Raw genomic sequence first — 13,296 nt, 5'->3', positions numbered from 1 at the left:
CGCTGCATCAGGCAGGCAAGATTGTCATGTTCGGAACAGGAAGAGTGAAATGACTTCTTAAGATTGGTTTAAAGAGTAAATAAAACAATGTGTGTTAGGCATTTGGTCCAGTGCCTGGTGTGAAAACTGCCACTCAGTGAAACAGTTGGCGAATGCCTGGGCCACGGTTTGTCTTCGTGTGCATGTCAGAATGGGCACACAGGTGGCATGGCATGCAGGCGGAGGCCCGGGAGGACTTCAGGTGTTGGCCGCACCTCTCACGTTGTCTGAAACGGGGTGTCTCGGGCTCGTTGCTGCAGACACCAGGCTCACTGGCGTGCGAGCTCTGGGGGTTCTTCACCCCGCCTCCCGTTGCTGTAGACTCATTGCATGCTCTCTTGGTATCTGTTTATTTTATTATTTTATTTATTTGTTTGTTTACTTTTCTGTTTTGAGGCAGGGTCTCGCTCTAGCCCAGGCTGACCTGGAATTCACTCTGTAGTCTCAGGGTGGCCTCGAACTCACGGCGATCCTCCTCCCTCTGCCTCCCCAGTGCTGGGATTAAAGGTGAGCGCCGCCGTATTGGGCCTGGTGTCTGGCTCTGGACTTGAGACGTCAACTCCATTACCAAGTTTACACTTGCGTGTAACCCCTGAGCCACCACCTCCCTGGAGCCTGGTTTGATCATCTTTATGAATGGCCAGGCCAGCCAAAGTGACCAGTGTTTTCCACCTGCCTTTACTATCCTATTCCTCTCCTTACCTCTTTCCTCTCTAAGAATCTCATGAGATTTATTTTGTGTGCGTCTGCCCTGCTTCACTAGATAAAAGCTTAGTGCGGAAGGAACTTCTAATCTATTTTATGTACTGTGGCACCTCTGTGGTGCCCAGCACACAAGCAGGCTCCTAATTAATATTCCTGACTGGGTGAAGAACATGTTTTCCACATCATTGCCTCCAAAGCGCTTTTTTTTTTCCCATTTCAATTCTCACCCTTCTGAGGGTGCTGGGGCCTGGGGCTTCTGCATGGTGGGGAGGTCCTCTGTGTATTCCCTAATGCTTTCTTTTTTAAAAATATTTTTTATTTTATTTAGTTATTTGAGAGAGAGAGAGAGAGAGAGAGAAAGAGAGAGATAAAGAGGCAGATAGAGAGAGAAAATGGGTGCACCAGGATGTCCAGCCACTGCAAACGAACTCCAGATGCAAGTGCTTCCTCGTACCCCTGGCATTATGCGCATCCTGGGGAATCGAACGCTGAGCCATGCCTCCAGCTCTCTAATGCCTTCTCTTTCCTTTTCTCTCTCCCCCGCTGCAGGACGCCTTTGTGGAGCTGTACGGCCCTGGTGTACGACCCCTGTTTGATTTCTCCTGGCTGTCTCTGAAGACCCTGCTGAGCCTGGCCCTGGTGGGGGCGTGTGTGACTCTGGGTGCCTATCTGGGCCACAAGTGAGGTCCATCAGCCTGCCCCAAACAAATATGCAAAAGGTTCACTGAAGCAGTAGAAATAATATGCATTGTCAATAATGTACCACGAGACGAAGTTGTGGTCTCTTTAAAAGAAAGCAAAACACACACACACACACACACACACACACACACACACACACACACACACAGAGCTTTCAGGCAAAAATGTCGAATCAGCTATTTACTGCCAAAGGGATATATCATTTATTTTTTACATTATTAAGAAAAAAAGATTTATTTATTTAAGACAGTCCCATTGAAACCCCAGTCTTTGGAAACCCCACCATAACTGCCCAGCACCACTTTGTGGGGCTGCTGTACCTACTGGCTCGTGTCTGGAAGCTCAGCTCTGTTTTCCTCGACGGCTGGCCTGACCCACCCTTGGAGAGAGCCCGTGGACCTGGACCCCCGGCTGCCGCAGAAGCCCTGGCTCAAGGCGAGGGCGAATGGCTTTTCTGTGACTTGTGTTCACCGACCCCCGGGGGGCTGGGGCGCTGTAGGGGGAGTGTGCTGACAAGGAAGGCTAGTTTTCTGGGCCCCGGGGACTGACGTTTTGGGCACGGCTGACATGGTACATGCCGAAGGTGGAGGACAAGAGCTAGGAGGCCCGTGGGCGCGGTGCCCACTAAGACTTCCCTGCCGAGACGGTGACGGAGAGAAAAAAATGCCCTTAAACCATAGGAAAGTATTTTTTTAAGCTACCAATTGTGCCGAGAAGCATTTTAGCAGTTTATATAATGCCATCCAGTACCTTAAGCCCTGATTGTATATAATCGTATATTTTGGATACGCCTCCCCTCGCCCCTCCCGTCCCTCAATACTTGCTCTGTCTGAGTAGGAAACAGAAATCCTCTGGATTTGAGGATGTGGATGTTCGAGGGACTTCCTCGACATCAGAAAGAACGGAGTCACCCCAGAGCATCAGGCGGCCACAAGTGCCTGCTCTTAGGAGACCAGTGTCTGCAGAGCCCGTCCTGGCTCCGAGGCCTTCGCCGGGTTTGGAATGGAACAGTTACTGGCCTCCGAATGTCTGGGAGTGGACAGAGCTCGAATTCCACGGTGAGAAAGAGCCACAGTGGGGCCCGGCTGCGGCCTGCCCGCCTCACAGACACAGGCCGCCTTCCACGGAGCCTGGAGTCTGCGAGCCACGACTCTTCCTAAGACCACGGTGGAGAGGAGAGAGCCGGCCCCGTGCCTGTCCCCTCGGAGGGGCATGGCGAGGGCCAGGGAGCCACCAGCCGGGAAAGAAGGCTGAACCCCTTGGACCGCTGCGCATGCCCATCAGTGGCTCTCAGCCAGCCCCGTTTGAAGGCAAGGTTTTAGATGACTTGGTGGAGGGCCTTAAAATACCAAGGGAAATGCTGAAATGAGGTGTCATGAATTCAGTGACCTGTGTCTGTGGGATTACATGTAAAACATTATCTTGTCATTGTAGTTTGGTTTTATTTGAAAACCTGATAGTGGGAGATTTATTTACAAAAAGTTCCAGGTATGGAATGTGAAGATTATCTGCACATCTGTATCGATTATCTGTACATCCTGGGGCACTAAAAACAAAAATTAATGATGGAAAACTATAGAGAAGTAGCAAAAGAAGCGAATTCTCCAGCTGATAAATTGAAAGAAAAAAATTTTTTTTTTCACATTTGGAATCAGCTTGGAGAGATTTGTGGAATAACCTTATGGCATTATCACATTATACACCATTTATCTATATTAACTTTGGAATGTATTGTTCAATGTTGATTGCTGTGTTTGATATTTCGAAGGCTGCTTTAAAAAAAATACATGCATCTCAGCATTTTTTTTTAAATTCTATTTAGTTATGGCCTCTAGAATATTTGTTAGCCAAAAATGATTAATTTCCCATTTGAGGTTTTTGTTTTTTGTTTTTTGTTTTTGTCTCTTGAGTCTTCAAAAGCATTTCTGGAAAGGTGGGAAGGTGTGCCACCTCGATCCCTCTGCCCACTGAGCAAAGCTGTGGGCTGACTGAGTGGTGTGCAGGCACCTCTGCGTTCTCGGGATTGGTCATTGTGACCGATGTAGCTGTGGATCACTTGACCTTGTTCCTTCAAGGTGACCGTGTCCCTGAATGACCCAGAATGTGACCCATGTGACCCAGGATGACATGTGTGAACCCATGGGCTTCATTCCATTGGAAATCCAGGCGGGAAGACCGACCAAAGGATCAACATCTGGCAGTCGGGCCTTCAGTTTCCAGAAAGTTCCTTTGAAAAGCCTGTTACTACGTAGAGGTGTCCAGAGCCCACACCCACCTTCCGCAGGGCCCGTCTTCTGCACGGCTGTCACTCAGGCCCCTCCTGAGACTCAGTGCTGGTTGGGGAGCCAGACCCCCCTGGTGAGTCTTAGGGAATGGGATGATCGGACCTTTTTGAATGATCTAATTTTTAAACAAAATATTATCTTATGAAAGGTTTACATACTCCAGTTGATGAATATGGAATATCAAACCCTGTGCTGCTGTCCTGCCAAGATCATTTGAATGGAGTCGGTTTGCAGTACATGCCAAGTGGAGGCTCCTCCAAGCTGCTTTGAGAAAACAATGAAGAATACGGACTTTTTTTTTTTTAATATAAAACCAATTTGTCTTTTTGTTTTTGTTGTTACTGTTCAAACTGGGATTTGCAGAGTATTTTGAAAAAATGTGTATTATATATATATATATATATATATATAAATATATATTAAGAAAAGGTCATAGGGCCTAACACCTGGCTGGTTTCCTTCGGATGTGGGATTTTGTAGTCGGATTTTAATGGTAAAGTCGCTGAGCCACTGACTCCAGAACTGCAGCAAACAGTGGCTGCACTTGCTCTAAGAGCTGTTGGATTTGCGCTTTTTCTTGTTAAAAACATATTAGAAGCAATGAATGTATATAAAAGTCTCAACTAGTCATTTTTTCCTCCTTTTGTTTTTAGCCTTTTTTTTTTTTTTTTTTTTTTGGAGTGTTCATTATTTTGCTGTCGGGCCACAGAGAGCCATCCCAGTGTATTTCCTGTAAAGAAACATTTCACAGTTGAATCTCAACTCCTCTTTTAAGCTTTCTGGTCTTCGCTAGATTGGACGAGGTCAGGATAAATTGGAACGCAGATATCCCCCAAATCAGAGTCAGGGGATCTATAAAGAGCCCACAGGAAAAAAGCACGGGAGAATCTCCAGGTGCTCTGGAAGCCTGGCTGCTCTGACTCTCAGAGAGACATGGAAATAGCTCACCCAGAGGGTTCGCAGGCTTCAGTCTCGTCTCACAGTCCCAATTAGGGAAGCACTTTTCCTAGGAACAAGTGAAAACTCAGTGTTCTTTGCCCAGCTCACTTGTTTCTGCATGTCTGGGTGTGGCCTACCTTCGTGCATCCCTTTTTTATTTCACTGGCAAACACTTATTTCTTACAACTGAAAGCCCAGCTGTGGCCTGGGGGTGGGGATTAGGGTATGCTTAAGAACTCAGAGGAATTATAATTAGGGAGATTAAATGTAAAATAAAATTAGGACAATCCCAATGCATATTTGGCTTTCCCATCAAGGATCTAGTGAATGGGCAGAATTACAAGTTATTTATGTTTAAAGTTAAACAAACAATTCCCAACCATGAACTTACCTCTCATTCTAATTGTGCTTTGAAGGCAATGGCTGTCTTTATACTTTCTTATCACTTATAGTTAGAAATGCACACTTACTCTATCAGGAGGAAAAAAAAAAAAACAAACACAGGAAAGGCTTGAAATATAAGGCAGTCAAAGGAAATTAGGGAGTCAGCTGAAATTCTAGCTTGTTCCTATTCTGTGGTATCTATGGCAGTGCAGACAAATGTGATTACACACTTTTTAAGAAATACAATTCTACACTGTCAGGCTCGCAAAGCTTCCAATCAGATTTGTATTGTTGCTCAACTGGGAACTTTGGGGGATTTTTCTATATTATTATTATTATTTTATTATTGTTGATTAAAGGACATTTGTTGTGAGGGAGGGAAGAAAAGAATTTATTAATTCCCCAAAATAATGGTTTTCAGAAAAGCCTCAGTAGGGGGTGAGGGGCTCTTTCTAGGGTCAGTGTAACGTCCTTGGAGCGGTGCCCCTTTTGCGGAGGTAAGGTCTAGTTTTTTAAGTTCTGAGTTCCGTTTAGATCCAGGGGCACTGGCACGGCTCAAAATGTAGCTTAGCATGACCATGCAACGGTATATATGTTAGGCTGGCTAAGTCTAATGGATATTTAAACAGTAACTTTTCTGTTATAGCCAACAGGATATTTAATGACAGCCTTCTAATTGGTAGGGACATCCATCTCTAAATATTTATTCTACACAATACAATTTTTTTAAGAGGATTGAATTCACAAAAACAAAGAGGAAGCTGAACTGGGTAAATGATCACAAGCCTCTTAGCCTTTCCCCAGGAATCATGCTTCCCTCTCTCTTTGGTAACCATGAAACATGCATCTCACCAGGCACAAGAAAATCACATGGAGGATGGACAGTATCTTATCCCTGCGTCAGGATTACCCAGGGGAAACATCCTAAAGCCATTGTTCTGTGGTTGTTTTTGTGTACCAAGAAGATAAAAACACTCATGGATGATGGAAAAGGCCAGCTTACCAGAAGCCCTGGGACACCTAACTAAAAGAACACCAATGTAGCTACTCAGGAGCGCCGTCCCATCTGGGACATCTACAGCGGGCCTCCCAACCTGCTCGTTCACTTCTAAGGTAGCATCCGAAAGATAGGTGACTGATTCAGTCTCTCTGGGGGAAGCTTTCTTTTGGTGATTTTAAAAAAAGTTTTTTGTTTTTTGTTTTTTTTTTTAATTTTTAGTTTTGAGCGAGAGACGAGTAAGAGGCAGAGAGAGAGGAGACAGCGTGGGCGCACCAGGGCCATTCAGGCACTATGAACCAACTCCAGACGCGTGCGCCCCCTTGTGGCGCGTGTGCAACGTTGCATGCTTGTGTCACTGTGGCTACGTGGGACCTGGAGATTCGAACCTGCGTTCTTAGGCTTCGCAGGCAAGCGCCTTGATCGCTAAGCCATCTCTCCACCCCTCTTTTGGTGATTTTTATAATAATCTCTTCAGTTTTCAAGCAAGTTTTGCTTTTTTTTTTCAGTTATTTTTTTTAAGTAAAAGAAATGTACAATAAATGTTTTCGTATGAAATGTTTGTTACCAGGATTTTTTTCATACTTTTACTTTCCATGGGCTGCCTGTAATCTTGATACTTTTAGGAGTGGCTGATACCAGCAAAAGTGTACATACAAGAAAATATATGCTAAACATATTTACATAGTTAAGGTAAAGAAAGTCTCCAGTTGGCTGTCGTCAAATATAATGGCACTTTGTGTTGTTGGGAAAAATGTCACATTACCATTAAACTCTCCTTGTCTGTCCATTTAATTTTGTGGAGAAAAATAAAATACAGTGTGAGATACTGGTTGTGTTCTGGAGTTGTTTACAATGTGCTCACGCCATCTTGCCTGCCACACGCTTGTCAGTAAACAGGACTTTGGAAATCCTTCCTAACAAGCCAGTACAGCCATCATGAATCCCACACTCATGAAGTTCTCAGGGACCAGGCTAAGGCATTGTCTTACTGGCAAAGCCACCTTGGGAGGAGCCCCTTTGGTGTTTGCTTCACTCGACATCTTAGCTAGGTTCAAGATGAAGCCTGCCTTGGTTCTGTTGCCTGAGGGAGTCACTGTTCTGTTGGGTGAGTTCTTCCTTAGGGACCGAGGATCCCAGCCTCTCCATTCCAAAGACTGAACTGCACAGAAAAAGGAAGGAGAAGCCGGGCATGGCAGCACACCCCTTTAATCCCAGCATTCAGGAGGCAGAGGTAGGAGGATTACTGTGATTTTGAGGTCACCCACCCTGAGTGTACATGGTAAATTCCAGGTCAGCTCGCCCAGACTAGAGCAAGATCCTACCTCAAAACAAAAAACAAAACAACAACAAAAACCAGAAAGAAAGAAAAGTAGGAGGGAGAGAAGCTCAAGGAGATTCTCACTTTGGAGTTCATAAATTCTAAGTCACAAGGAATCAAATGCTTACACCCACTTAACATTTGGGTCCTGATATCCTGAGCCTTTGTTCTCTAAGTCTATTCCTTTGACTTGATCTAAAGCCTTCTGACAAAAGAAAAGAAATGATATTTTTAAAAGGGAGCTGGTGAGGTGACTTAGTAGTTGAAGCCTCTTGTTTGTAAAGTCTGACAGGCCAGGGTTTGATTCCACAGTACCTACATAAATCCCAATGCACAAAGTGGCTCATGTATCTGGAGTTTGTTTGCAATGGCAAGAGACTCTGACATGCCTATTCATTCTCTTTCTCTCTCTCTCTCCCTCCCTCCCTTGCAAATAAATTAATAAACTTAAAAGCTTCTTACAGTATCATCCACCTGAAAAGCCTTTGCTGGATATGACACCCTTTGCACACACATTGACACCAGCCCTCATTTCTTGGGAGGTGGTCACAGGCTTCTCATGAGCTAGAGGAGAGAACTGAGACACAGAACTTATCACAGGGCAGAATTCGAGCCCTGACTATGCTAACTGCAGGTCCTCGGGTCCATTCTTTCTTCTCTTTTAGTCAGTTATCTCCAAACTTTTGCAGACAGAAGCACGAGGTAACAACGTTTCCAAAGGAACCCCAGACATTGAGTGTTTTTTTTTTCTTTCTGTTTTTTAAGGTAGAGTCTCACTCTAGCCCAGGCTGACCTGGAATTCACTATGTAGTCTCAGGATGGCCTTGAACTCACGACGAGCCTTCAACCTCTACCTCTCGAGTGCTGAGTGCTGGGATTAAAGGTGTGCGCCACCACACCTGGCTTGGAGTGTTTATAGTAATGAACATTCTCAGCATTTAGGGTCGTTGTCATCCAGGGAATCTCCCTGACAACACTCTTAAAGTCAAACCAGTTCTTATTGAGCTCCCCTGTCTCAATCATCTGTGGAGGTCCTCAAAAAAATGTTGGGGCTGAATAGATGGATTACTGGTTAAAGGCACTTGCTTGCAAAGCCTGACTGCCCAGGTTTGATTCCCCGGTGCCCACATAAAGCCAGGTGCACAAAGATGCACATTAGTCTGGAGTTTGTTTGCAGTAGCAGGAAGCCCTGGCCATCCTCTCTCTCTGTCTCTCTCTCTCTCTCTCTCACACCTGAACAAACAAGTAAAATATGTTTTAAGATGTTGCTCACCTTTACTTTCCAAATATGTGAGGTGCCGAATTAGTGGCCCATGCTCCCCCACAGGAACGGGACAGGACAGAGCGACAGCCGTGCGCAGCTTCACGAGCCCACGCCCCACCCCCCAGGCTTGTCTCTTAGAAAACTATGACAAGCTAACAGATTCCAAGCTACCGAGCCTACGAAGTGCTTTATGAGGAGATGAAAGATTATGGGGACAAAAGGAAAGACTGATATGCCCAGGTGGCAAAAAGAACTTACTTCTGTATCATTCATGTAGGGAACATTAACTGTCACCTGTCCATGACGTTTAAATTCCAGCAGAAAATTTTAAAGTGATGCAGCAGACTCGCTTTAAAATGTCCATTCTTAACTTCTCGGACAAGCTTCTTGACAGCATGCATCAAAGTTCTATTTCAAAATGGTCCCCAGAGAGTCAGTCAGCCAGCGATTCTCTTTCAGAAGAGACATTCAGATAAAAGAAATGGCGCCACAACAAAAGAAAGGCCCGGAGTGTGGGTGACACGCTGCAAGACAGCTGAGCAGGAAGCCCAAAGTTCTCAACAGTTCTTAATCCCTTTAAAGTCCATGTGGAAATCACCCAAGCACTTTATCGGGAATCATAATTACTTCATGGAAAAGACTATAAATTACATCATATAAAACGTCCTGCCACAGACTCTCAGGGTAATATTTTTTTTCCCACAGACTATTTAAAAAGCAACTTAGAAACTTAATTTTAAAAATTAAATGTCAACCTAAATGTTTAGAAATGTCCTTTAACCTTGTTTTTTTGGCACGCGTATGTGTGAGCAGTGTGTATGCATGTATGCTATGTGTGTGCAGGTGCACACGCATGTGTATGTGTCTGCACATGGAGGCCAGAGGTCAATGTCAAATGTCTTCCTCAATTAGTCTCCACCTTATTTATTTTTTTTAAATTTTTTGTTCATTTTTAATTTATTTATTTGAGAGCGACAGACAAAGAGAGAAAGGCAGAGAGAGAGAAAGAGAATGGGCATGCCATGGCCTCCAGCCACAGCAAATGAACTCCAGATGCGTGCGCACCCTTGTGCATCTGGCTAACGTGGGTCCTGGGGAATCAAGCCTCGAACTGGGGTCCTTAGGCTTCACAGGCAAGCGCTTAACCGCTAAGCCATCTCTCCAGCCCCACCTTATTTTTTTGAGACAGGGTCTTTCGCTAAACCTGGAGCTCTCTGATTCAGCAAGCCCCAGGGATTCTTTATTCTTTCTTTCTGCCTCCCCAGTACTGAGAATACAGTCACACACCGCCATGCCTGGGGTTTACGTGTCTGCTCAGGATCTGAGCTCAGACACTTAGGTTTGCATGGCAAGATGCATGCGAGAGGAGCTCAGAGTTGAATGCCAGCTAAACCTTTTCATGCCGAAGGAAGGAAGGAAGGAAAGAAGGAAGGAAGGAAGGAAGGGAGAGAGGTTACTACACATATTTATATAAGTACTTTAGGAAGAGACACGTTCTTGGGCACGCTCAGCTTAGGGTCACAGTTCAAGAAAGGAAGACAGCTTATACATACTGGGGTCTGCTCGGCTCACAGACATGCAGCACATGTTCAAAAGAAAATGGCACACAAGAGGGGCTGGAGTGGTGGCTCAGCGGTTAAGCACTTGCCTGTGAAGCCTAAGGACCCCGGTTCGAGGCTTAATTCCCCAGGACCGACGTTAGCCAGATGCACAAGGGGGTGCATGCGTCTAGAGTTCGTCTGCAGTGGCTGGAGGCCCTGGTGCACCATTTTCTCTCTCTCTCTCCATCTGCCTCTTTCTCTGTCTGTCGCTCTCAAACAAAAAAATAATTTAAGAAAAAGAAAATGGCACACAAGAGCATCTGGGCATGCTCAGTTTAAATCATAAGGTTTCAGTGAACAAAATGAAGGGCATTTTGCAGGTGTGGCAGCATAGGAGTTTGCCCCAAAAGCTGCCAGCCTCACCAGCTAACAGATTCTGGTGCAGGTGAACCTTCTCACAATTCTCTTTCAAGCAGCGACTCAGGAACCTAGCCTCTCTCTGTCTTGGGGTTATCATCTTTTTAATTTTTTATATTATTTATTTATTTACAAGCATGAAAAGACAGAGGATAAAGAGAGGGAGGGAGGGAGAGAGAAAGAGAGAATGGGCATGCCAGGGCGTCAAGCCACTGCAAACAAACTCCCGATATATGTACCACTTTGTACATCTGGCTTTCAGTGGGTGCTGGAGAATCGAACCTGGGTTGTTAGGCTTCGTAGGCAAGTGCCTTAACGGCTGCGCTATCTCTCCAGCCCAAGGGGCCATCGTCTTCAACAGGAGATTTCCACATACGTCTTACCTTCTCAAGACTTCTGAACACCAGTGTCAGATCTTCAAAGACGAAGACAGTGAAACGCCTCCCACGCGGTCTTGGCTCCCTGAATCTGAACGTCCCAGACATCATCCAGCTTCTTCCACTCTAGTTCCCGCTCTAGTTAGCCCGTTGGCATAAGCTTTGGGCCCTGACGTCCCTTTATGCTCTGAGGCCTCTTGCTTCGTTGTCCACGCAGCCCTTCAAGTTTGTGTCCTCCACAGATTTGATAAGACAGCCTGCTGCAGCTCTTCCCAAATGAAATTGCGAAACAGGTCAAACAGAAAGAGCCCTTGCTGCTTTGCCGCTATCACCCCGCTGGAAGGAGGCCATCATTTCTTCTCCTTATCTGACCACTTCATGATTTGCAGAATGAGGGCAAGCGACTTGAGGTTTCTCCCTTTCTGTAGCCTCTGTAAGTGTTCTCTCTCTCTCTCTCTCTCTCTCTCTCTCTCTCTTTCTTTCTGCCTCCTTGTGTTCTTTAGATTGTGAATATATGTTTCCAAACTCCTTTATACTATCGCCATGTATGTGTATGTGTGTGTGTGTTATGCACATGTGTGTGTATTCCTGTGTATATGTGAGGGGCATGTGCATTTGTGTAATATATATATATATGTGTGTGTGTGTGTGTGTGTGTGTGTGTGTGTGTGTGTGTATATGGGCCAGAGGTGGGTATAAGGTGTCTCCATCAATCTCTCTCATACACTTTCTTCTTTGAGGCAGGCTCTCTCCTGAACTTAGAGCTCACTGATTCAGCTAGAATAGATGACCAGCAAACCTGGGAGATCCGCTGTCTGTCTCTACCTCCCCGGCACTGGGATTATAAGCATGTGCTGTCATGCCCAGCTGTTTAAAAAATATCTTATTTATTTATTTATTTATTCACTTGAGAGAAGGATAGAAAGAGAGAAGCAGATAGAGAGAATGGGCACACGAAGGCCTCCAGCCACTGCAAATGACTGCCAGACACATGCGCCACCTTGCGCATCTGATTTATGTGGGTACTGGGGATTTGAACCTGGGTCCTTTGGCTTTGCTAGCAAGCGCCTTAGCCACTAAGCCATTTCTCCAGCCCATGCTCAGCTTTTATGTGGGTGTTGGAGATCTGAACTCTGGTCCTCATGCTTGCGATCGCAAGCACTTTACACACTGAGCCTCTCCCCAGTTCTGGTTGGGTGTTTTGTTGTTGTTGTTGTTTGGTTGCTTTTTGAGGCAAGCCCAACAGACTGGTTTACTTTTTATGGTGGGAGGTAGAGGAAAGGAGGGAGGCAGAGGGAATGAGAGAGAATTGGCACATCAGGGCCTCCAGCCACTGTAATTGAACTCCAGATCTGTGCGCCAACTGGTATGCATGTGGGACCATGTGTCGTGAGATGTGGAGAGCAGAACATTAGTCCTTAGGCTTGGCAGGCAAGCACCTTATATACAAACCCATCTCTCCAGCCCTGTTTGGCATGTTTTTAATAATTATTTTTATGAACTTTACAGTACAAAGATATTACAAATTGGTCAGAGTCCCATAGGGTTATACACACACATGCACACACATATTTGGTTTTTCGAGGCAGAGTCTCACTCTAGCTCAGGCTAACCTGGGATTCACTATGGAGTCTCAGGCTGGCCTTGAACTCACGGCGATCCTCTGACCTCTGCCTCCCGAGTGCTGGGATTAAAGGCATGTACCACCACGCCTAACTTAGGGTTATATTCTTACATGCCCCTCTCCAGGTCCCATTCCCCTGACGGTTAGAATATAACTTCTAACCCTGTGGCTCTTACAATCTTTCTGCACACCGCCCCCCCCCCCCCCGCACCTCAATGTTTCCTGAGCTTTGGCAGGCATTTTTAAAATCAACTGAAACCAATAGCTTATCTCGACCTATTTGACAAAAGTCTGTCTGAGTTCTTGATCACAAGACCCTATACCACCCTTAATATATGTAGTTTAAATATTTTGACTTCTACCCATATTAAAAGACATGCACCCAAAGCAATCTGGCCAGCAACTTTCTCCCCTCTTGTCTCTTCCACCGGAGGATGTTGTCTGAACTTGAACGACGGACACCTCTCAGGCTCCCCTACAGCTCTTCCATGGAAAACCTCCAGGAAAAGAGCCTGCAGGTGACCATGAAAAACCCCAAAATCCTTGAGCTTTTCCCCACTTGCAAATAGTTGAGTCTGTCTGCGCCGTTTCACAGATGTCGGCTGCAGAGGAAGCCTTGTCTCTTGATTCAGAGATAAAAGACCGTTCATTACTCACAGTAATTGCAATTGCCAGAACTACCCGCCTTTTAAGTGGGACCC

At 45.5% G+C, this 13,296-nt stretch overlaps 1 protein-coding gene across 1 annotated transcript in view; it reads left to right on the top strand.

Annotated features, from left to right (window-relative positions):
- Bcl2 (BCL2 apoptosis regulator) overlaps positions 1-5,178 on the top strand; it is a 223,062-nt gene extending 217,884 nt beyond the window's left edge. The window contains exon 3 of the mRNA XM_004654790.2: positions 1,294-5,178. Within this exon, the coding sequence (XP_004654847.1) occupies positions 1,294-1,428 (135 nt within the window). The 3' untranslated portion in view covers positions 1,429-5,178. The remainder of the gene's footprint in view (positions 1-1,293) is intronic.
- The last annotated feature ends 8,118 nt before the right edge of the window (positions 5,179-13,296 follow it).

This window comes from Jaculus jaculus, chromosome 15, assembly GCF_020740685.1.
Source record: "Jaculus jaculus isolate mJacJac1 chromosome 15, mJacJac1.mat.Y.cur, whole genome shotgun sequence".
In the NCBI taxonomy this organism is placed as follows: domain Eukaryota; kingdom Metazoa; phylum Chordata; class Mammalia; order Rodentia; family Dipodidae; genus Jaculus; species Jaculus jaculus.
This window is presented reverse-complemented; position numbering and strand designations above follow the sequence as displayed.